This window comes from Procambarus clarkii, chromosome 79 (assembly GCF_040958095.1).
Source record: "Procambarus clarkii isolate CNS0578487 chromosome 79, FALCON_Pclarkii_2.0, whole genome shotgun sequence".
Classification (NCBI taxonomy): domain Eukaryota; kingdom Metazoa; phylum Arthropoda; class Malacostraca; order Decapoda; family Cambaridae; genus Procambarus; species Procambarus clarkii.
In genome coordinates, this window is record NC_091228.1 from 9,485,453 (window position 1) to 9,511,140 (window position 25,688).

Below are 25,688 nucleotides of genomic sequence, written 5' to 3' on the forward strand. Positions count from 1 at the left end.
CACAACCTGAAGTAATAGTAGAGTGTTAGGCCCCGCTGGTCAGCTGGTACTCCTGGCTGCCTCTGGTACTGGACCTTCCCGCGAGACACAACCTGAAGTAATAGTAGAGTGTTAGGCCCCGTTGGTCAGCTGGTACTCCTGGCTGCCCTGGTACTGGACCTTCCCGCGAGACACAACCTGAAGTAATAGTAGAGTGTTAGGCCCCGCTGGTCAGCTGGTACTCCTGGCTGCCCTGGTACGGGACCTTCCCGCGAGACACAACCTGAAGTAATAGTAGAGTGTTAGGCCCCGCTGGTCAGCTGGTACTCCTGGCTGCCCTGGTACTGGACCTTCCCGCGAGACACAACCTGAAGTAATAGTAGAGTGTTAGGCCCCGCTGGTCAGCTGGTACTCCTGGCTGCCCTGGTACTGGACCTTCCTGCGAGACACAACCTGACGCAAGCAAGTAGCTTCGTATGCAGGTCTAATGGTCAATGAGAATTTTAAGTTGTATATTTCATTAAACAAATTTTATATCTAACATTCATTAGAACTCTTCCAGCTAAACAATTGAGGATCCCGGGGTAAGCCCCAGCCAGGACAGAAATGGTTTGGTATGGTTCCTTTCACCTGATGACTCTGTTCACCTAGCAGTAAATAAGTATCTGGGAGTTAGGTAACTGTGGGGGTTGCATCCTGGTGAGGGTCAGCAGGGTCAAAACCCCCCAACATGGGTGGTGAATATTGCCGGAACAGAGGCGGACTTTTTATTAAGAAACAAACCAGTTACTGCAAGGAGTGGATGGCCAACAGGCTGTAGTGGATATATGGGCCTGCGGCCTGCTACAAGGAAAAGCATGTTGGATGAAATTTTTTAAATAATTAATAATTGTACTGAGTAAACAAAATAAATATAATGTTAGTTATACTAATTGTGTTATTTTTTTCCCATTTTAAGTCAAGTGTATTCATGCCAAAAAAGTATATTTTACCTCTCTATAACAATCCCCTCGAGCATATAACTTGCATGGCTGGTTCATTCAGTTTTACTCATTTCCCTCTGCTAAGTAATTAAATTGATTTATGGCCACAATACTTATGAGTTCACATACTTTGTAATTACAGTAACATCAAAAATCACTTTAGGATCATGTACTATTACTAAAAGAGTAAAACTATATTGAACAAATGTTGCCATTGAACCTTACGATACTCAGAGTTAATGAGATACTTTGCCACTAATAACCTATGGAGCTCAGATCTATTGTGCAGTGTTAATACTTAATTTATGATCATTACGAACAAACACGAAGGCACCAATTTCCTTGAGCATAACACATGTCAGGTAGACAGCGTTAAATTTCCTTACAATTACCTGGACAGTAAAGATGGCGGAGGTCTGGTCGGAGGCGGAGAAGAGGACTGGCAGGAGGTGGTCTTGGGCCTCTCCAGGCACACACTTGAGCTTGCCTCCGGGGCATGGATCAACAGCGACGAGTTAGAGGGAGAGAATGAGTGCTCCAGGGTCTTCGAGAACTCTGACTGATGCATATTCGCCCGGGAGTTCAGGGCCTTTATCTGAGGAGAGTTAAACACACTTTAGCATACTACACAATGATCACTAAATCCTTTTGGAAAAGTCAAACCCAGTGTACTCAAGCTTGCTCTCACTTTTTGGTGTTATCTGGTAAATTTCAGTAGGTTAACAAGCCTTAGGTAATTGCATGAAGCCTCCGAGACCCACCCTCCGAGGCCCACTGTTGCACGAAGCCTCCGAGGCCCACACCCCGAGGCCCAGCCTTACCTAGCAAAAAGGAAACTCAGTCTGGCTGTCTACGAGGTGCAGGAGCAAGGGAGGAAAGGTATCAGGGGAAAGCGCAACCCATTTTATTATGACTATATAACACTGGGAAGTGGTCAGCATAAGGATTTGGGATGGGACGGGAGGGTGGGGAGGGGAGGGAAGAATGATGCCCAACCAACTTGGACGGTCGAGTGAGCTGCCTGAAAAAAATGGTAACCCCGAGGAAAACATCCCTTCGGCGACCCGTGATCGATGAACCTTGGTCAACCTATTGATTTCACTGCACCAACATCAAAGTAGTTAGTAACCCACCATTTGGTTTGTAATGCACTTACACGTTCATTGGGTCTTCACTTTCTTCACAAAAAGCCGCAGAGTTCAGGGCAGACTTACACTCCCAGAATAAAGTATTACACGTCTCCAAGTACAACAAGCATATGCTTGGCACGAGACCACAGACAGTATTCAGCCGGGCTTCTTAACCACGAGCCAGACTGTTACAGGAGAACCTACAGGGTGTTCCGAGGCGCCACCAGCGAAGCCCGATGGAGCCACACAGATCCCAGCACACAAAGTAGCTGCTACGAGGGTGTGATATCCCCGGTGACCTGAACTTTTTGTGAAGTATTTTTTGGCTGGAAAGTAGGGACGTGGAGGGATGGAATCATTACACATTGATGACACTCGTCCCACATGCCGGAAAAAGAAGTTACCGACAACGTTTTGGTCCGTCCACATCCTCATTTCTTTTCAGACGTGTGAGATGGACGTCACATTTTCATACAGTTATTGTGATTTTTTACATTAAATTATGAAGTTTATAAAGTCATCCTATTTAAGAGTGGAAGAAAATTATTTTTTTTGAGGTTTGGACCCTAAGACTATTTTTACCATATTCTTTAAAGTTTTATTTGCATGCTCTTATTTACTCTGGCTCTCATATGGATGTATGACAGTCTGATACCCGCATTATAAAGGTAAACTCTACTTTAAGCTCTATAGAAAAAGCTGCAGATGGCAAGGAGGACGGCCATGAGTGTCCAGGAACTCCTAATAGCATACAACAATCCTGGGCTGTGCATCTCTGCCAGTTCTTGCAGTCATTTGCAATAATCCAAACGTTTTGGAAACAAAACAGCAGTTGAGTATAACCTTGAACAGGTGGGCAGAAGCTTTGCCGGTGACCGAAGCTGCAATACCAAAAGCCGAGCACTCATGGAAAGATCAACCGGCTATCAATAGTCAAACTCTCACATTCAGAGAACATATAGAACAGCACACAAGACGGTGAAAAGCGGTCTTAGAAACCTGGTACACAGTAACAACTACACTTTAAGAAAATGTTCCAAGAAACCGAGAGTGAATGGTAGCACACAACGAGCAACACAACTACCGTGAACCACCAGCCGCAGTAACGAGCATCACAACTACCGTGAACCACCAGCACCGAAGTAACGAGCAACACAACTACCGTGAACCACCAGCACCGAAGTAACGAGGCAACACAACTACCGTGAGCCACCAGCACCGAAGTAACGAGGCATCACAACTACCGTGAACCACCAGCACGAAGTAACGAGCACAACTACCGTCCCCCCCAGAGGCAATCACAACTACCGTGAACCACCAGCACAGAAGTAACGAGCAACACAACTACCGTGAACCACCAGCACGAAGTAACGAGGCATCACAACTACCGTGAACCACCAGCACAGAAGTAACGAGGCAACACAACTACCGTGAACCACCAGCACAGAAGTAACGAGCAACACAACTACCGTGAACCACCAGCACCGAAGTAACGAGGCAACACAACTACCGTGAACCACCAGCACAGAAGTAACGAGCATCACAACTACCGTGAACCACCAGCACAGAAGTAACGAGCAACACAACTACCGTGAACCACCAGCACGAAGTAACGAGGCAACACAACTACGTGAACCACCAGCACGAAGTAACGAGCATCACAACTACCGTGAACCACCAGCACAGAAGTAACGAGCATCACAACTACCGTGAACCACCAGCACAGAAGTAACGAGAACACACAACTACCGAGTGAACCACCAGCACAGAAGTAACGAGCAACAAACTACCGTGAACCACCAGCACAGAAGTAACGAGCATCACAACTACCGTGAACCACCAGCACCGAAGTAACGAGCATCACAACTACGTGAACCACAGCACAGAAGTAACGAGCATCACAACTACCGTGAACCACCAGCACAGAAGTAAACGAGCACACAACTACCGTGAACCACCAAAGACAGAAGTAACGAGCATCACACACAATACCGTGAACCACAGCACAGAAGTAACGAGCAACACAACTACCGTGAACCACCAGCACGAAGTAACGAGGCAACACAACTACCGTGAAACACCGGCACAGAGGTAACGAGCACAAGCTCAGAAGTCAAGATTCAATATGTGTCAACACAGAACTAACGAACACAGTAATATATGGGACTGCACAAGGCATGTTGTCCCATGTGAGGCAGCTCTTATTATGCTACACAACTCGTCCATCATGTTTATATTCATTGATCCCACTTGTATTTTATTATAAGTAATATCTTTTATAAATCAACAAATCTATTCTCAAACCTGTATTTACCAGGCCTTTACTGAATCTAAACGTCCAGTTTGTACCCATTGTTTCGTGCTTTACTTTGTCTTCCTATAAACTATGAGTTCCGTCCTCTCCCTTGTTCTGCAATCAATATACAGAGTATTTGAACCTCTTCTTCTTCCCACTGTTGATACTCGTCCCTCTCCTGGTTTGGCTATGTTGATGACAGTTGTTCTATGGGCTCATAACCGTCTTTTTCTAGCCTTCCTCTCCTCTTAACAATCTGGCTCCTCCCTATCAATTTCTAAGTATAATTGTAATCTAATTCCATTCCTCCTGTCCAGACGTTCAAGTTCACAGCTCTGTGTCCGGTTTGTCTTTCTCTGTGTGCCGCAATTTTAAGCACAATGGTACATATATTTACTTCATTTCCTACCATCCACTTTCTCAAGAAAAGTGTTCTTGTCTCTCTTCCTCCACGTCCAACACATCAGTGACCTTCAGTTTTTATTCTGAAATTTCTATTATTTACAAGTCTTTCTCTCGCCTTGGTTACCTTTTACATTTTATCAACTTTGCCTATTATCAAGCTAAAGGAAATTTCTTTCATCTTAAACCTGTTTCAACACTAGTAGTACAGTCCACTACGGGCTCACCATAGCCCGTGCTACTTGGAACTTTTTGTTCCGAGTAGCAAATCTTTAACAACAACAACAAACTAGTAGTACTATGTTCTGCCTTCCTTTCATATCTGAGCTAAAAAAAAATATCACTAATACCCTCCGTCCTCTTGATGTAAAGCTCACCTGTCAACAAAAATTAAGTGTTGTTAAAAGTGCTTCAGACTTTTACTGTAAAGTTATGTTGAGAAACTGAACAACACTTGGAATTTATATTAGAAACTATAATAATAATTGTTTACTGACTAAACGTTATAATAATTATTGTTTACTGACTAAACGTTATAATAATAATTGTTTACTGACTAAACGTTATAATAATAATTGTTTACTGACTAAACGTTATAATAATAATTGTTTACTGACTAAACGTTATAATAATAATTGTTTACTGACTAAACGTTATAATAATAATTGTTTACTGACTAAACGTTATAATAATAATTGTTTACTGACTAAACGTTATAATAATAATTGTTTACTGACTAAACATTATAATAATAATTAAGTCAAGAAGACACTTACGTAAACTCTCTTGGTGTTGTAGACTGGCAAGACTGTTGTGAAGAGACCATCTGGTGCTGTGGTCATGTTGGTGCAGCGACCAGCTGCACACACCTCCATGGGGACACCACCTGCCGGAGTGCCGTCTGGCTTCTCAGCCCTCACCTGCAACATGTTAAAGAAGTTCTGGAGGTTTAGATATTATGCAGACAAGGAGTCACAATAACGTGGTTGAAATATGTTGACCAAACCCCCTCACTAGAAAGTGAAGGGACGACGACGTTTCGGTCCATCCTGGACCATTCTCAAGTCGATTGTGAAGAGACCATCACAATCGACTTTACATATTAATTTTATTAAGTTAACAGTATCTTAGATGCCGTCACTGGCATCTCTGATGACTAGCTTAGTCCTGGAAGACTGTAGGTTGCCAGGACAGTGTTCTGCTGTATGGCTTAACACCATATATTTTTTAAGTTTGTATTTTACACGCGATAGATTATTTGGCCTTGGAATTGTAAACAAGTTGATACTTGATGAGTCAGTAAGATCACAAAGTATCTAGGAAAATCGACACAGAACTTGAAGTAAGAGTTACCAAGTATATACAATAATTACCATCTCCTGTTGAGTTATCACAATGATCTGTATTTTAACGTAACATAATTAACAATTAACGCTTATCCTAGGTAAAATAACAGTGAATAATGGCTGATTGCTATGTAAGTATGTATGAAAAAGGCACCAATTCTCGAAGACTGTTCTGCACGCCTGTGGGCTGAACAGTAAAACACTCCTGGATATTGTTCATGATGCAAATGTGCAAAAACAAAACAAAAAACAAGACGATTGAAGTAAACAAAATAAAATTTGCTATGGATTTTATTGAGGGACAAGACACACGAGGTACATTTGTAAACAAGATTTCCAATAATTTTTAAAATCAGCCTGGACAATAAGGCAGGTGTGTCCCATTAGTGTACACGAGTTATGAGTGTGATCGATATGCCACCCCAGCAAACACAAATCATCTAGAAAACGTTCGTCTATCTCTTCCCATAGGCGTGGGAATGATTTGCATTGAGAATGGTGCAGGAGAGCCTTTGAGAAGCTTTTAATCAAAAAATCCAAACACAAAGGTTTTATAATAAATTATTTTTCTACAACTATTTTGTTCCTAATGTATTACAAATAGTTTTTACATGTTTAAATATAAAATTTATGGTGTTTTTTTTGTAAAATTCATTAATAAATTGTGAATGATATTTATTGGCTCAGTGAAACGTTCAAAATCCATTTAGTTATAATATGATCAGAAAAAAAGAGTTTTCCAAATATTCTAAAAATCGCTCTTTTTAACACAATTTGACTCCTTATGCTTTCCACTAAACACTAATATCATGTTTAAATATATAATTTATGCATTATTCCCTAAGATAATTTATATAAATTATAAAAGTTGCTGGAAAGTGGTGTGAAAGAATCTGAAAACGTTTTGTTGTCTTATATTGGCGTGTTCTTATTAACTAGAGTGAGTAAGAGTGAGAGAGAGTGGGTAAGAGTGACTGAAGGTGAGTGAGAGTGTGTAAGTGTGAGTAAGAGTGAGTAAAAGTAAGAGTGACAGAGTGAGTAAGAGTGATTGAGAGGGTGACAGAGTGAGAGTAAAAGTGATTGAGAGTAAGGGTGAGTATGAGAGTAAGAGTGATTGAGAGTTAGAGTGAGAGTAGGAGTGATTGAGAATGAGAGTAAGAGTGATTGAGAGTTAGTGAGAGTAAGAGTGATTGAGAGTAAGAGTGATTGAGAGTAAGAGTGATTGAGAGTAAGAGTGATTGAGAGTAAGAGTGATTGGGAGTAAGTGATTGGGAGTAAGAGTGATTGGGAGTAGGAGTAAGGGTGAGAGTAGGAGTAAGAATGAGAATATGAGTGATTGAGAGTAAGAATGAGAGTAAGAGTGATTGAGAGTAAGAGTGATTGGGAGTAAGAGTGATTGGGAGTAAGAGTAAGAGTGAGAGTAAAAGTGAGTAAGAGTAAGAATGAGAGTAAGAGTGATTGAGAGTAGGAGTGATTGGGAGTAGGAGTGATTGGGAGTAAGAGTGATTGAGAGTAAGAGTGATTGAGAGTAAGAGTATGAGAGAAAGAGTATGAATGGGTAAGGGTGACTGAGAGTGAGTAAGAGTGACAGAGAGTAAGAGTGACAGAGAGTAAGAGTGACAGAGAGTAAGAGTGACAGAGAGTAAGAGTGACAGAGTAAGAGTGGCAGAGAGTAAGAGTGACAGAGAGTAAGAGTGACAGAGAGTAAGAGTGACAGAGAGTAAGAGTGAGTATGAGAGTAAGAGTGACAGAGAGTAAGAGTGAGTATGAAAGTACGAGTGAGTATGAGAGTGAGTAAGAGTGATTGAGAGTTAGTGAGAGTAAGAGTAATTGAGAGTAAGAGTGAGAGTAAGAGTGATTGAGAGTAAGAGTGAGAGTAAGAGTGATTGAGAGTAAGAGTGATTGAGAGTAAGAGTGATTGGGAGTAAGAGTGATTGGGAGTAAGAGTGATTGGGAGTAAGAGTGATTGGGAGTAGGAGTAAGAGTGAGAGTAGGAGTAAGAGTGAGAGTAGGAGTAAGAATGAGAATATGAGTGATTGAGAGTAAGAGTGAGTAAGAGTAAGAATGAGAGTAAGAGTGATTGAGAGTAAGAGTGATTGGGAGTAAGAGTGATTGGGAGTAAGAGTGAGAGTAAGAGTAAGAATGATAAGAGTGATTGAGAGTAAGAGTGATTGGGAGTAAGAGTAAGAGTGAGAGTAAGAGTAAGAATGAGAGTAAGAGTGATTGAGAGTAGGAGTGATTGGGAGTAGGAGTGATTGGGAGTAAGAGTGATTGAGGTAAGAGTGATTGAGAGTAAGAGTGATTGAGAGTAAGAGTATGAGAGTAAGAGTGATTGAGAGTAAGAGTATGAGAGTAAGAGTGAGTATGAATGGGTAAGGGTGACTGAGAGTTAGTAAGAGTGACAGAGAGTAAGAGTGACAGAGAATAAGAGTGACAGAGAGTAAGAGTGACAGAGAGTAAGAAAGACAGAGAGTAAGAGTGACAGAGTAAGAGTGGCAGAGTAAGAGTGACAGAGAGTAAGAGTGACAGAGAGTAAGAGTGACAGAGAGTAAGAGTGAGTATGAGAGTAAGAGTGAGTATGAGAGTGAGTAAGGATGACTGAGAGTAAGAGTGAGTAATAGTGCGTAAGAGTGATTGAGAGTAAGAGTGAGTAATAGTGCGTAAGAGTGATTGAGAGTGAGAGTGATTATGAGAGAGTTAAGAGTGTGAGGTGTGAGAGGGTAACTGGCCAGGGAAGCAGGATGTGTGGTCACAGATAGGCCTAGGCCTCATGATCTCTAATGTTGGTTTTTATATATATGTTGTATTTTTTGTCCTGTTTCAAATTATAATTATTTAGCAGGAATGTAATAAGATATTGCACAGTATTAATGTGACAATAATATTTGCATTATTTCCTTGATAATCAAACTTGTTGTTCAAAGATAATATACAATCTTTAAAGGAAACGTTTTGAGAGCGCCAGCTGCCAACACTGGGCTGGTGGTGAGAGAGACATATAGTTAGTTGTGCTCAGACCTTCAGTGGTGAAGGGTGTGTCCCAGCTGGCCGCCACCAGCCGCCACCCGCCGCCATCCGCCGCCACTACCCACCACCACCAGCCGCCACCCACCACCGCCACCACCCACCACCAGCCGCGCACCACCCACCACCGCCACCACCAGCCGCCACCCGCCACCACCAGGCACCATCAGCTGCCACCGCCACCAGCCGCCACCGCCCGCCACCAGCCGCCATCACCGCCACCACCACCACCAGCCGCCATCACCGCCACCACCAGCCACCATCAGCTGCCACCGCCACCAGCCGCTACCGCCCGCCACCAGCTGCCACCACCACCAGCCGCCACCACTGCCCGCCACCAGCCACCACCGCCCGTAGCCACAGTCGCCACCGCCAGCCGCCACCCGCCACCACCAGCCGCCATCACCGCCACCACCAGCCGCCATCAGCTGCCACTGCCACCAGCCGTCACCACTAGCCGCCACCACCGCCACCAGCTGCCACCGCCCGCCACCAGCCGCCACCACCAGCCGCCACCACCGCCACCCCTGCCACCAGCCGCCACCACTGCCCGCTATCAGCCGTCACCACCCGTTGCCACAGTCACCACCGCAAGCCGCCACCGCCAACCGCCACTAGCCCCCACCACCGCCGATCGCCACCACCCATCACAGCCGCCGCCGCCCGCCACCGCCCACCACTACTGCCCGCCACTACCGCCCGCCACCGCCGCCACTGTCCGCCACCGCCGCGTCTGTCCGCCCGCCACCACTGTCCGCCACCGCCACCACTGTCCGCCACCGCCACCACTGTCCGCCACTGCCACCACTGTCTGCCACCGCCACCACTGTCCGCCCGCCGCCGCCACTGTCCGCCCGCCGCCACTGTCCGCCACAGCCGCCACTGTCCGCCACAGCCGCCACTGTCCGCCCGCCGCCACTCTCCGCCACCGCCGCCACTGTCCGCCACAGCCGCCACTATGTCCGCCCGCCGCCACTATCCGCCACCGCCAGCACTGTCCGCCACCGCCACCACTGTCCACCACCGCCACCACTGTCCGCCACCGCCACCACTGTCCGCCACCGCCACCACTGTCCACCAGCGCCGCCACTGTCCGCTACCGCCACCACTGTCCACCACCGCCACCACTGTCCGCCACCGCCACCACTGTCCGCCACCGCCACCACTGTCCACCCGCCGCTGCCACTGTCTGCCCGCCACCACTGTCCGCATGCCGCCACTGTCCACCACCGCCGCCACTGTCCGCCACAGCCGCCACTGTTCGCCCGCCGCCACTGTCCGCCACCGCCGCCAATGTCCGCCACAGCCGCCACTGTCCGCCCGCCGCCACTATCCGCCACCGCCACCACTGTCCGCCACCGCCACCACTGTCCGCCACCGCAACCACTGTCCGCCCGCCGCCGCCACTGTCCGCCCGCCGCCACTGTCCGCATGCCGCCACTGTCCGCATGCCGCCACTGTCCACCACCGCCGCCACTGTCCGCCACAGCCGCCACTGTCCGCATGCCGCCACTGTCCGCATGCCGCTACTGTCCACCACCGCCGCCACTGTCCGCATGCCGCCACTGTCCGCATGTCGCCACTGTCCACCACCGCCGCCACTGTCCACCACCGCCGCCACTGTCCGCCACAGCTGCCACTGTCCGCCACCGCCACCACTGTCCGCCACCGGCACCACTGTCCGCCACCGCCACCACTGTCCGCCACCGCCACCACTGTCCGCCACCGCCACCACTGTCCGCCTGCCGCCGCCACTGTCCGCCCGCCGCCACTGTCCGCATGCCGCCACTGTCCGCATGCCGCCACTGTCCGCCACTGCCGCCACTCTCCGCCACAGCCGCCACTGTCCGTATGCCGCCACTGTCTGCGTGCCGCCACTGTCCACCACCGCCGCCACTGTCCGCCACAGCCGCCACTGTCTGCCCGCCGCCACTATCCGCCACCGCCACCACTGTCCGCCCGCCGCCACTGTCCACCACCGCCGCCACTGTCCGCCCACGCCACTGTCCACCACCGCCGCCACTGTCCGCCCGCCGCCACTGTCCACCACCACCACAGCCGCCACTGTCCGCATGCCGCCACTGTCCGCATGCCGCCACTGTCCACCACCGCCGCCACTGTCCGCCACAGCCGCCACTGTCCGCCCGCCACCACTATCCGCCACCGCCACCACTGTCCGCCTGCCGCCATTGTCCACCACCGCCGCCACTGTCCGCCCACGCCACTGTCCACCACCGCCGCCACTGTCCACCCGCCGCCACTGTCCACCACCACCACAGCCGCCACTGTCCGCCCGCCGCCACTATCCGTCACCGCCACCACTGTCCGCCCGCCACCACTGTCCGCCCGCCGCCACTATCCGCCACCGCCGCCACTGTCCGCCACCGCCGCCACTGTCCGCCCGCCACCACTGTCCGCCCGCGCCACTGTCCACCGCCGCCACAGCCGCCACTGTCCGCCCGCCGCCACTATCCGCCACCGCCACCACTGTCCGCCCGCCGCCACTGTCCGCCCGCACCACTGTCCACCACCGCCGCCACTGTCCGCCCGCCGCCACTGTCCACCACCGCCACCACCGCCGCCACAGCCGCCACTGTCCGCCCGCCGCCACTATCCACCACCGCCGCCACTGTCAACCACCGCCGCCACAGCCGCCACTGTCGCCCGCCACCACTGTCCGCCCGCCGCCACTGTCCGCCTGCCGCTACTATCCGCCACCACCGCCACTGTCCGCCACAGCCGCCACTGTCCACCGTACAGCCTCCCTTCTCTCCGTTAGTAAATAATTATAATTGTTAGTAAATAATAAAAGAAATATAAATTATTAAATTTTTTTTACCCTTAAATTGGTTTTAATATTTAAATTGAAAATAATAATATAATATAAAATAAAATATAATAAAAATAATATAATATAAAATAATATAATTTAATTTCAAGAAATTTAACTTTAAACACAAGGATGTGAAAAGGGTTCAGATTATAGGCTCAAACCTTTCACAAGAGATTCATATTGGTATATGAATGGATTATGAATGACTCGTGTTAGGATTGTAAAGTTGCCACAATATCTCAAATTAGTGTTAGATACGTAGGTTTTGGTTATAAGTTTTGGAAACCTATTTAAGTCCACACACTAATCTGTATCTGATACGATAAAACAAACGTTTCCAATCCTTTCAAATACTTTCCTGATATGTTGTGGCAACCTAAAATTGTTTGCTGGGACCTTACCTCAGCTGTTTCCTATCAGCTATGTTAGTAAGAGGAAGACTCTGGTTAAAGATCACATATAATTGTACACAAATATGTGATAATGTTTGTATATTTGGGCAGCAGGCGTTACTTTAAGCATATTTGGTTAAATATGACCGCAATGCTGGCGTTGTTAATCTTAAAGTGCTAGTTTTTTTATGCTTCTAACTTATTTTCTCTTCGTCAGTGCCAAGGAGAGCAATCTTAAGGAATTAATAAACAAGGAGCAATTTCGGATTAAATACACATGTGTAAGGGGATGAATTGAAGCCTTAGGTAATCTCCTTCGACGCCACTGTTGCCGCCTGCAACAGTGGCGTCAGAGGTGTATGGGGGCAATGAAACGTAGGGTAAGGAATAGGGAAATAAGGTAAGAGTAAGGGAAAAGGGGCAATCATATATTGGGTAAGGCGTTGCATAGGACTAGTACTCTCTGTGGGCGGTAAGAATCCGGTAGAGATGTGGTAGTTACCCCGTGATGTAGGTGAGTTCTGCATCTAAGTGTTGCCAGGGAAGCGAAGTAGTTATTCAATATATTTATAAGTGATTTTTTCTCTCATTTTAGTATAGCTGCCAGGATTTGTAGTCGTCTTAGGTCAGTGGCCGACTCCAGGATTTTTGTATTGTCAACTAGCAAGTTCCTAGGGAGTGTTGTGTTATGTTCACTATGAATTGAACCCGAAGTAAGTAATTATCAAAATAAGGCACCAGACATCCCGAGAAAGTCGCAACACCTGTCCCTCACGGATCACGTACCCGGCAGCCGGGACAAGGCTCCCGCCCCTGACCGGGGGAACCGCAGGGGACGCAGGCACGGCATCGTCCCCGCCACCGGGCACAGGAGCCGAGGACCCCTGGCGCACATCCCTTCTCAGCACCATGACAAGATCCTGATCATCAGGGAAAACTTCGCACTGCGGGGATCCAATAGCAATAGACACAGGAGGTGGGGGCACAGGAAGCAACTCGGAGCCCCTCACAGCCCCGTCACCGACGGCGGGGGACGCCGGAGCACCATACTTCTCCACCTCCTCCCAAGGCTCACCACGATGGGGAGACACACTCTGAACCCGCTTCGATCATATCGAGACAGTTCGCCGGTCGTTCGAGCTATCACTCCCATCTTCCTGCACCACAACAGAACTCTCCGGCAGGTGTGCTTGTAAAGAACGACCCCGAGAACCACAGCTTTAACAACCGGAGCCACCGGACCACACACTGCAGGAGACAACCCCTCGCGGACAGCCAGAGCGACAGGAGACACCGTATCCTGGAACATAGTAGGCAGATGCGGCTGAGACGGGGCGGGGTGAGGCAGCTGGGGCAGGGATGGTCGTGGCGGGGCCACACTAACCTCCACGTCAACACCTACATCTGCACCAAGACGAGCCGCAGGATCCGACACCGGGGCAGCAGACAGTAGGGAATCAACACACAAATCCCAGCACCCATTGACGGGTCCGAGGTCGACAACGGGGGAGAATCCTCCTCCCAGAAGAGGTTAATAGGGGTGACCCCGGTGGACCTCACACCCTGCAGCCTGGTGGCCCTGTAGGTCACACTTGAAACACATCTGGAGCTGGCCCGTATGAAACAAACAAAGAGGGAAGCGCAACAGCATGATGGAGGACAGTATATGATCCCTAAGGCGCATGGTGAGAGTGTGGGTCCACACGGGACCCGATTCTACCTCCCGGTGGGGACGGCGTTCATCCGCACATGAAGAACCCGCCAAAAACGGGCAAAGTACCGACGTAGAAGGTCCTCAAGGAACTCGAAGGGTGCCCCATGCACTGCCACATACATCGTCATAGGACAGCGACCAGAGAAAGTCACTGATCCACCATTATCAAGAAGAGGGAAAGTGCCCCCATCATAGCACGTGACGAGATCACGGTAAACCACTGAGGAGCCAAACTTCACAATCGCACGTCCCCCAGCAAGCAGCTACACACCACACACAGCCTCCAAAGAAACACCTAACATGTCCAAAATCACCACTTCTACTGCTTGGTAGGAAGTATTACTGGAAAATTCCAGGCCTGACGACAGGTGGCACAGGCTTCCCCATACTGCAGGCCGACACGGCCACTTTCAAGTCACGCCAGCAGCCACACCAAGGCCCGCACATCATGCCGGGTTGTCAACAAACCCCACACCGGCCAAGTAACAACTGGATAGGCAAAGAGAAGCGTCCTGCTCGCCACACCACCCAGCGCCGGACTGACGTGCTGTCAAACTGATCTAAAACGTTGTCGTTCTGGATTAAGTGATACTGTATGTCGTGTCTATGTTCACACTACGTACTGATATTCGTCATCCCAATGTTATCCCTGTGTCAACATTTCTTAATATTCTTTTGGTACTTGATGACTGAATTATTTAATTATCTATATTTATTGTGTTTAAGTTGATGTACAGTAATATTAACAGCTATTATTTATCTATTGCTCAGTCATTTCATTAACTGGTTAGTATGAACGTGTCAGTCTATTATTCTTGCTGGCGGAGTTAATAGTGTAGGGTTATAATAGTTTTGGGTTAAAAACTGTAAATAATGACGTAAACGAATTTTTTTGTTATACACGTGTGTGATCACATTTACACACATAGGTGACACGTCCAACAGTCTAGTCGTGTCCATCTCCCAGTAGCAACAGTCTTGTCATGTCCATCTCCCAATAGCATCAGTCTTGTCGTGTCCATCTCCCAATAGCAACAGTCTTGTCGTGTCCATCCCCCAGTAGCAACAGTCTTGTCGTGTCCATCCACCAGTAGCAACAATAGGCGGTGTTGAACGCCCAGAAGATGGAAATCAATGAACTATAAAATGTGTTGCACAGCAAGCCAAATCGACAATATTTAGTGAATAATAAAACATGAACATAACTTTGTTCTAACACATTTTTACAATTATAATTACCAACCTTGAGGGAGTAAGGAAGGTTCGGCTTCATGTAAGCGTCTTCGTAGATAGTTTTGAAGGTCACGGCGTTTCGGGTGATGGAGACTGAGGCGTCCTTTTTAATTTCCACTCCAGTACCTTCCTCAGTGACGATGGCCGAGGCCTTGAGACTGTACACGTCGCAGTCAATGATCCTCAGCTCCGATGCCTGCACCTCCACCTCCTTACACCCAGAGATCTGCAATGAGAACCTTTCTTGTATATTGTGTCGGTGTCTGGAGGAATACACCACTTATCACAGTATACCCCATTAATTTATGTAACCCATTAGTTTACATAACCCATTAGTTTATGTAACCCATTAGTTTATGTAACCCATTAGTTTATGTAACCCATTAGCTTATGTAACCCATTAGTTTACGTAACTCTTTAGTTTATGTAACCTATTAGTTTATGTAACCCATTACTTTACACAACCAATTAGTTTATATAACCCATTAGTTTACGAACCCATTAGTTTTTGTAACCTATTAGTTTATGTAACCCATTAGTTTATGTAACTCATTAGTTTATATAAACCCTTAAGTTTATGTAACCCATTAGTATATGTGAACCCATTTGTTTCTGTATCCCATTAGTTTATGTATCCCATTAGTTTATGTAAACCCCATTAGTTTATGTAACCCATTAGTTTACATAAACCCATAAGTTTATGTAACCCATTAGTTTATGTGAACCCATTTGTTTCTGTAACCCATTAGTTTATGTAACCCATTAGTTTATGTAAACCTATTAGTTTATGTAAACCCATTAGTTTACATAAACCCATTAGTTTATGTGAACCCATTAGTTTCTGTAACCCATTAGTTTATGTAACCCATTAGTTTATGTAACCCATTAATTTATGTAAACCCCTTAGTTTACGTAACCCATTAGTTTATATAACCATATTAGTTTATGTGAACCCATTAGATTCTGTAGCACATTAGTTTATGCAACCCATTAGTTTATGTGAACCCATTAGTTTCTGTAACCCATTAGTTTATGTAACCCATTAGTTTATGTAACCCATTAATTTATGTAAACCCCTTAGTTTACGTAACCCATTAGTTTATATAACCATATTAGTTTATGTGAACCCATTAGATTCTGTAACACATTAGTTTATGCAACCCATTAGTTTATGTAAACCCATTAGTTTATATAACCCATTAGTTTACATAAACACATTAGTTTACATAACCCATTAGTATATGTAACCTATTAGTTTATGTAAACTATTAGTTTATGTAACCCATTAGTTTACATAGCCCATTAGTATATGTAACCCATTAGTTTATGTAAACCATTAGTTTATGTAACACATTAGTTTACATAGCCCATTAGTCTATGAAACCCATTAGTTTATGTAACCCATTAGTTTATATAAACCCATCAGTTTATGTATCCCATTAGTTTGCGTAAACCATTAGTTTATGTAACCCCGTTAGTTTAGCTTATGTAACCCATTAGGTTATGTAAACCCAATAGTTTATGTAAACCCAATAGTTTATATAAACCATTAGTTTATGTAAACCATTAGTTTATTTAACCCATTAGTTTATTTAACCCATTAGTTTGTCACTCAATAGTTTATGTTAACCATTAGTTGATGTAAAATCTTCAGCTTTTTCAAAGGATTAAGAATACTTGAAGGTGACCAATTGTGTGGAAATCACAGTAACACAGAGGTACTCACCGTAACACTGAAGTACTCACCGTAACACTAGGGTGCTCACAGTAACACTGAGGTACTCACCGTAACACTGAGGTACTCACCGTAACACTGAGGTACTCACCGTAACACTGAGGTACTCACAGTAACACTGAGGTACTCACAGTAACACTGAGGTACTCACAGTAACACTGAGGTACTCACAGTAACACTGAGGTACTCACCGTAACACTGAGGTATTCACAGTAACACTGAGGTACTCACAGTAACACTGAGGTACTCACCGTAACACTGAGGTACTCACCGTAACACTGAGGTACTCACAGTAACACTGAGGTATTCACCGTAACACTGAGGTGCTCACAGTAACACTGAGGTACTCACCGTAACACTGAGGTACTCACAGTAACACTGAGGTACTCACAGTAACACTGAGGTATTCAAAGTAACACTGAGGTACTCACAGTAACACTGAGGTACTCCCAGTAACACTGAGGTACTCACAGTAACACTGAGGTACTCACAGTAACAATGAGGTACTCACCGTAATACTGAGGTATTCACAGTAACACTGAGGTGCTCACAGTAACACTGAGGTACTCACCGTAACACTGAGGTACTCACCGTAACACTGAGGTACTCACCGTAACACTGAGGTACTCACCGTAAAACTGAGGTGCTCACAGTAACACTGAGGTACTCACCGTAACATTGAGGTACTCACAGTAACACTGAGGTACTCACAGTAACACTAAGGTATTCAAAGTAACACTGAGGTACTCACAGTAACACTGAGGTACTCCCAGTAATACTGAGGTACTCACAGTAACACTGAGGTACTCACAGTAACAATGACGTACTCACAGTAACACTGAAGTACTCACAGTAACACTGAGGTACTCACAGTAACACTGAGGTACTCACCGTAACACTGAGGTACTCACCGTAACACTGAGGTACTCATGGTAACACTGAGGTACTCACAGTAACACTGAGGTACTCACAGTAACACTGAGGTACTCACAGTAACACTGAGGTACTCACGGTAACACTGAGCTACTCACAGTAACACTGAGGTACTCACGGTAACACTGAGGTACTCACAGTAACATTGAGGTATTCACAGTAACACTGAAGTACTCACAGTAACACTGAGGTACTCACAGTAACACTGAGGTACTCACCGTAACACTGAGGTACTCACCGTAACACTGAGGTACTCACGGTAACACTGAGGTACTCACTGTAACACCGAGGTACTCACGATAACACTGAGGTACTCACAGTAACACTGAGGTACTCACAGTAACACTGAGGTACTCACCATAACACTGAGGTACTCACAGTAACACTGAGGTACTCACAGTTCATGAAGTTCAACCCGAGTAAATGCAAAGTAATGAAACTTGGATGAAAAAACGATTCTTCGCGGCAGGGGATCGTATTCCAGGGACCATAGGATTAAGGACTTGCCCGAAACGCTACGCGTACTAGTGGCTGTACAAGAATGTAACAACTCTTGTATATATCTCAAAAAAAAAAAAAAAAAAAAAAAAAAACTAGGTGGTGGAAATAGGAGGCCAAACACAGGATACAGAATAGGAGATGAAGTACTTAATGAAACGATCAGAGAGAAAGATCTAGGAGTTGATATCACACCAAACCTGTCTCCTGAAGCCCACAAAAAGAATAACGTCTGCGGCATATGCGAGGCTGGCTAACATCAGAACAGCGTTCAGGAACCTGTGTAAGGAATCATTCAGAATCTTGTACACCACATATGTAAGACCAATCCTGGAGTATGCGGCCCCAGCATGGAGCCCGTACCTTGTCAAGCACAAGACGAAGCTGGAAAAAGTCCAAAGGTATGCCACTAGACTAGTCCCAGAACTAAGAGGCATGAGTTACGAGGGAAGGCTGCGGAAAATGCACCTTACGACACTGGAAGACAGAAGAGTAAGGGGAGACATAATCATAACCTACAAAATCCTCAGAGGAATCGACCGGGTAAACAAGGATAAACTATTCAACACTGGTGGGACGCGAACAAGGGGACACAGGTGGAAACTGAGTACCCACATGAGCCACAGAGACGTTAGAAGGAACTTTTTCAGTGTCAGAGTAGTTAACGGATGGAATGCATTAGGCAGTGATGTGGTGGAGGCTGACTTCATACACAATTTTAAATGTAGATATGATAGAGCCCAGTAGGCTCAGGAATCTGTACACCAGTTGATTGACAGTTGAGAGGCGGGACCAAAGAGCCAAAGCTCAACCCCCGCAAGCCCAAATAGGTGAGTACAGTAACACTGAGGTACTCACAGTAACACTGAGGTACTCACAGTAACACTGAGGTACTCACAGTAACACCGAGGTACTCACCGTAACACTGAGGTACTCACCGTAACACTGAGGTATTCACGGTAACACTGGGGTACCACAGTAACACTGAGGTACTCACGGTAACACTGAGGTACTCACAGTAACACTGAGGTACTCACAGTAACACTGAGGTACTCACCGTAACACTGAGGTACTCACCGTAACACTGAGGTACTCACGGTAACACTGGGGTACCACAGTAACACGGAGGTATTCACGGTAACACTGAGGTACTCAGAGTAACACTGAGGTACTCACAGTAACACTGAGGTACTCACAGTAACACTGAGGTACTCACCGTAACACTGAGGTACTCACCGTAACACTGAGGTACTCACAGTAACACTGAGGTACTCACGGTAACACTGAGGTACTCACAGTAACACTGAGGTACTCACGGTAACACTGAGATACTCACAGTAACACTGAGGTACTCACAGTAACACTGAGGTACTCACAGTAGTAGTGGGGATGGCAACACACAGAACATTTTTTTTTCTGGGGGAAAAAATGTTCTGTGTGAGCCATGGTTTTCAGGTCCAAAATCACGCATGTGGTAGGGGAAAAAATGATCTGTGTGAGCCAGGGTTTTAAGGTCCAAGGGGGAAAAAATGTTCTGTGTGAGCCATGGTTTTCAGGTCCAAGGGAAAAAATCACGAGTGTGAGCCATGGTTTTCAGGTCCAAAATCTCGCGTGTGAGCCATGGTTTTCAGGTTCCAATATCCCGCGTGTGAGCCAGGGTTTTTCAGGTAAATTTTGTCAGACACAGATTTTAGAAGTTGTTAAAGTTCTTATGATGAAAATAATTTCCGAGACTTAGAAGTTTGTTAAAGTTCTTATGGGAGAAATTCAAATTCGTGTTTATGAGCCAGGGTTTTCAGGTAAATTTTATCAGTCACAGATTTTAGAAGTTGTTAAAAGTTTATATAATGAAAATAATGTCATACGAGTTTGTTAAAGTTCTTATGATGAAAATAATGTCATACGATTATGTCCCTCCCCCCTTACCTCACAATCTGTGGCCCGCCTGTGTTTACTTTAGACCGTCAGCCAGACGCCGCATGTAGGTTACCTCTTATCTTATCTTATCTTCTCCATAATATCTGGACCATCCCTCTCTCTCTCTCTCTCTCTCTCTCTCTCTCTCTCTCTCTCTCTCTCTTCCTATTTCCTTACAGTTATTTTCAGAGTTTCAAATAATCATAGAAGTTTATTTATATGTTTATGACCGAATTTGTAAAAAAAGACCATTTTCAGAAAATATTGTCTTAGATATTTTGTTAAGGAAAACAGACAACTTAGCCATAACATTTAGTTTTATATCCATTTACGGCTATTTCACCTGTAAAGACCAAAATTGAACAGAGCCCAGTTATAGACAGAATTTCGTCAGAGACCATTTTATACCTAAAAATGAACAGAGTCCACTTTGTGAGCAAAATTAGTCAGAGACAGTTTTAAGCTCAAATTTCATCAGAGTCCAATTATCAACAGAAATTCGCCAGAGTCTACTTTGAGAGCAACATTCATCAGAGTCCAGTTCTTGATCGAAATTAATCAGAGTCCAATTGAAGACCCAAATTTGACATAGACCACATTTTCGCTACTAGCAGTCCAATCCCCCTGAAATTTTAAACAATCATATTTCAGTCGAAGTAAATAAGATCAAGTCAGTTACTGAGCTCCAGCTCTCATCCCCCACCCTACTCCACCCTCAAGTCTTTGTTCATATCCTATCAATTCCCCTGAAATTTTTACCCTCTGTATTTCAGACATAGTAAATATGATGTAAACAATTATAAAACTCTAGCTCTTGTCCTCCGTCCAAGTTCACTCCTGTAAATTCATTACTATCAGTCCAAATCCCCCTGAGATTTAAAAACACAACTATATTTTCAGACACAGTCAATAAAATCCAGTTCAGATATCAAGTTTCAACTCGTGTCCCCCAGCTTAGTTCATTTTGTTCAAGTTCTTTATTTTCCAACTAAATCACCCTGAGATTTAAGATCACCTTATTTCTAACGTAGTAAAATTAATCTGGACATTAACCAAGCTCCATTTCCTCTGTCTTAGATCATCGAACATAAATATATCCGATCAAGTCCCTCTCCAGCCTAACTCTTTATCAGAGTAGTCACAAAACCCCAAACTGTGTAATTATCTTTCTTCCCCAACGTATCCAAACCTTCAATAATCATCATACTGTATTTGCATATTTTCTCTATATTCAGCTGTGTTCTTCACATTTTTTCCATGTTTTCTGTGTTAATTCCATGTTCTACAAATGTTCACAGCATGCTCAGTTCAAATTTTTTTCTACCATTTTCCCCGTATGTTCACTATGTTCTTTGTCATGTTTTCATGTACATCATATGTTCTCTGTATAACTTTTATACTCAATATTCATGTTCTCAATGTTCTTAGCTTGTTCTTCACATGTTCAGTGTTCATTCTTGTATTACCTATGTTCCTTATCATGTCTTCATATTCTCTATAAGTTCATATTCCCTGCATGTTCACTCTATTCATCAACTTTTTCTTACATGTTTTTCTGTGTTCACCGTATGTTCACTGTGTTCATTCCCCTACTTAACTTCAATTTTTTTTATGTTCTTTGTTTCTTTAAACCAATTTTTTCTTCCATTCACTAACTAGTTCTTTGTCAAATAATATTATACTGCAATACAGTTCCCTCAACAATTTTAGTCATCAAGTTTTTATTTGCAAAACTATGTCAAAGTAATTCTCGTAGTCAACTTAATAGTTCTACCAACCCTGTTCTTAAACAAATCTACACTTTATTCAGTTCCAAATTTACAAAGACAAACCTTTCTTGTAACGTTCCTTAACTAAAAATCTTTCGCCAATCAACTAAAACATAGTCACTTTCGTCATTTCTCAACTAAACTTATTATCCGATCAACCAAAAAAATAGTCAGGATTAATCTCATTCAACACCGTTCTTAACTAAAACAACCTTTCTCTTAGCTAAAAATTGTCTAAGGAATCTTTCCAACACTGTTCATAACTAACTTTATCCATCGTCATTCAACTAAAAATAGTCTTGTTCATCATTTCGTAACAGCCATTATGTTTTCGTCAAGTAAGAAAAAATAACCAAAGATATCTTTCATCGCTGTTCTTAACTGACATTATACTTTGGGGAGCACAGAAAAAGTCATGTTCATCATGTTTGTTTCAACTAAAAGTATTCATCAGTCAACTAAAAAAAATAGTTACTTCATCATGTTTCCCTGTCATTTCTTAACTGAAATATCACTTCTCTCATCTGAAAAATAGTCATGTGTAGCCTCTTTCCAACATTGTTCTTAACTAAGGTATCCTTTCACTTCGCTAAAATAGTCATATTCATCATTATTCCTAACTAAAATTATGTGTCGATAAGTAAGAAATATAGTCAAAGATATCTATCATCGTCGTTCTTAACTGACATTTATACTTTATGGAGCACTAAAATAGTCACTGAAATCATATTTTTTTCTTGTCTTTCCTCAACTAAAATAGTCAAATGTAACTTTTCAACACTTTCGTAACTAAAATTATATGTCGCTAAGTAAGAAAAATAGTCAAATGTAACTTTTTTCAGCACTTTCGTAAAAATTATATGTCGTTAAGTAAGAAAAATAGTCAAAGGTGCTCTCCGTAACACCAAAGTTACTCTTCGAGAAATCAAAGACACTCCTCAATACATCAAGGACTTACTCAAAGACATCCTTTGAGACATCAAAAACATCCTTTAAGACTTCAAAGACACCTCTCAAGGCATCAAAGACACTCTCAAACACACCAAAAGGCACTCTTCGAGATATCAAAGTTATTCTTCGAAACATAAAAGTTGCTCTGTAAGATATCTTCGTTCATCAAACTTATTCTCAGAGATATCTAAAGTTATTCTCAGAACAATCAAAAGTTATTCTAAGACAACAAAAGTTATTCTCAGAGCTACCCAAAGCTATTCTCAGAGTCATCAAAGCTATTCTCAGAGTCATCAAAGTTGTTCCAAAAGACGTTAAAAATTAATCTCAGTCATCAAACTTGTTCTCAAAGTCATCAAAGTTAATCTTAGAGTTATCAAAGGTATTCTCTAACTCACTTTTGTTCATCAAAGTTTATCTCAGAGTTAACAAAGGTAATCTCTAACTCACTCTCGTTCATCAAAGACATTCTCAAAGTCATCAAAGTTATTCTTTAAGTCACTTTCGTTCATTAGACAAACTTTCCAATCCATATTCGTTGACCAAAGTTATTCTCAGAGTCATCAAAGTGATCTCTAATTCACCTTCGTTCTCCAAAAGTTGTTCTGTAAGACACCTTCGTTCATCAAAGAAACTCTCCTTCTTCCATCATGTTATTCTTTAAGACATCTTCAGTCATAAAATTTCTCTCCAAAATGTAACTAGTTCAGCTTTTCATACCAAATATGCACTTCTGTTAAAATATATTTTCTTAGTCACTTTACCCTAAAACTGTTCTCTGAACTACACTCTTCAAACCTACGTAACCTATCCTCTCCACCCCAATGTTACTTACCTAACTTAACCTGCATAACCTAACTTTACCTATCCTAACATAACTTACCTTACCTTACCTATCTTACCTAACTTTACCTATCCTAACTTAACTTACCTAACTTTACTTATCTTACCTAACTTAACCTAACTTTACCTATCCTAACATAACTTACCTTACCTTACCTATCTTACCTAACTTTACCTATCCTAACATAACTTACCTTACCTTACCTATCTTACCTAACTTTACCTATCCTAACATAACTTACCTTACCTTACCTATCATACCTAACTTACCTAACCTAACCTAACTTATCCTGCTTAACCTAACTTACCTACATTTACCTAACTTATCCTGCTTAACCTAACTTACCTACATTTACCTAACTTAACCTGCTTAACCTAACTTTACCTATCCTAACTTAACTTACCTAACTTATCCTGCTTAACCTAACTTACCTACATTTACCTAACTTAACCAGCTTAACCTAACTTTACCTACCCTAACTTAACTTACCTAACTTAACCTAACTTATCCTGCTTAACCTAACTTACCTACATTACCTAACTTAACCTGCTTAACCTAACTTACATAATTTAACCTAACTTATGCTGCTTAACCTAACTTACCTTACCTTACCTAACTTAACCTGCTTAACCTATCTTGCATAACTTAACCTAACTTAACTTACGTAACTTATCTTACCTATCCTAACCTAACCTAACTTGCTTTACCTAACTTAATCTTACATTCCCAAACTGATGTATCCTAACTTATCTAGTCCAACCAGACATGATCTAACTTACATAATTATTCCTGCTTGTCTTTTGTGTTTCGTCAATCATTGTCTCATTCATTTACTCATTTCAAGGGTTAATTTCTCAAATGGACATTTTTGCATTTCAAGTGTTATTTGATTAAGATTGGGTGTTTAACCATTTCAAAGGATTTTTATTATATATGGGAATTTAGTCGTTTCAAGGGCTAATTTCTCAAATGGTCATTTTTGCAGATCAAGGGTTATTTGTTAAAGTTCATCAAGTTGCTCATAAGTTGTATTTATTATGTTTGTTATAATTTATTCTTATTCCCCAACCCCTTAACCTAACCTCTTGTAATCTTAGTGTATTTAGCAGGTTCTATCATATGTTCTTATTCCCCAACCCTTTAACCTAACCTTTCAGATGTAGTTTATTGTGTTTTTGACGTATTTGTTGAATATATTATCCTTTTTCATAACCTTTCAGATGTAGTTTTGTTTCTCCTTTGTATATTTTTACCCAAACCCACCATCCCACATAACCTTCTTTCCTTCTTTTACTTTGTTTCTCCTACTCCTTCTAACACCCCCTTTCTATCTCTCTCCCTTATTCTTTCTCTTCCTCCCCCTCTCTCTCACTCATTTGCTCAAATGCTCTCTTGTTTCTCAAATTCAAATCTTAATGCTCCCATTCTCTCACCCTCACTCTCATTCACTTAGGTTTTCTTTTTTCTCAAATTCAAGTCTTAGTGCTCCCATGCTCTTCCTCCCCCCCACCCCCTCTCTTACTCTTTTCTCCTCTTTTTATGCTCTCAGTCCCTTGCTCTCTTGTTTTTTCTCAATTTCAAGTCTTAGTAGATCTGATTCTTTACTATTGTAATTTTATTATTACTAAGATAAAGAATGAACCTATATGTGAAAACAAAGTAAAAGAAGGAAAGAAGGTTAAGTGGGATGGTGGGTTTGGGTAAAAATA

General features: G+C 43.7%; 1 protein-coding gene across 1 annotated transcript in view; it reads right to left on the reverse strand.

Annotated features, from left to right (window-relative positions):
* Positions 1-1,335: 1,335 nt before the first annotated feature.
* Positions 1,336-25,688, reverse strand: part of LOC138357671 (murinoglobulin-2-like) — a 30,317-nt gene continuing 5,964 nt past the window's right edge. Inside the window, exons 2-4 of the mRNA XM_069314673.1 lie at positions 15,343-15,558; positions 5,567-5,710; positions 1,336-1,557 (exon numbers count right to left, since the gene is read on the reverse strand). Of these exons, the coding sequence (XP_069170774.1) occupies positions 1,351-1,557; positions 5,567-5,710; positions 15,343-15,558 (567 nt within the window). The 3' untranslated portion in view covers positions 1,336-1,350. The remainder of the gene's footprint in view (positions 1,558-5,566; positions 5,711-15,342; positions 15,559-25,688) is intronic.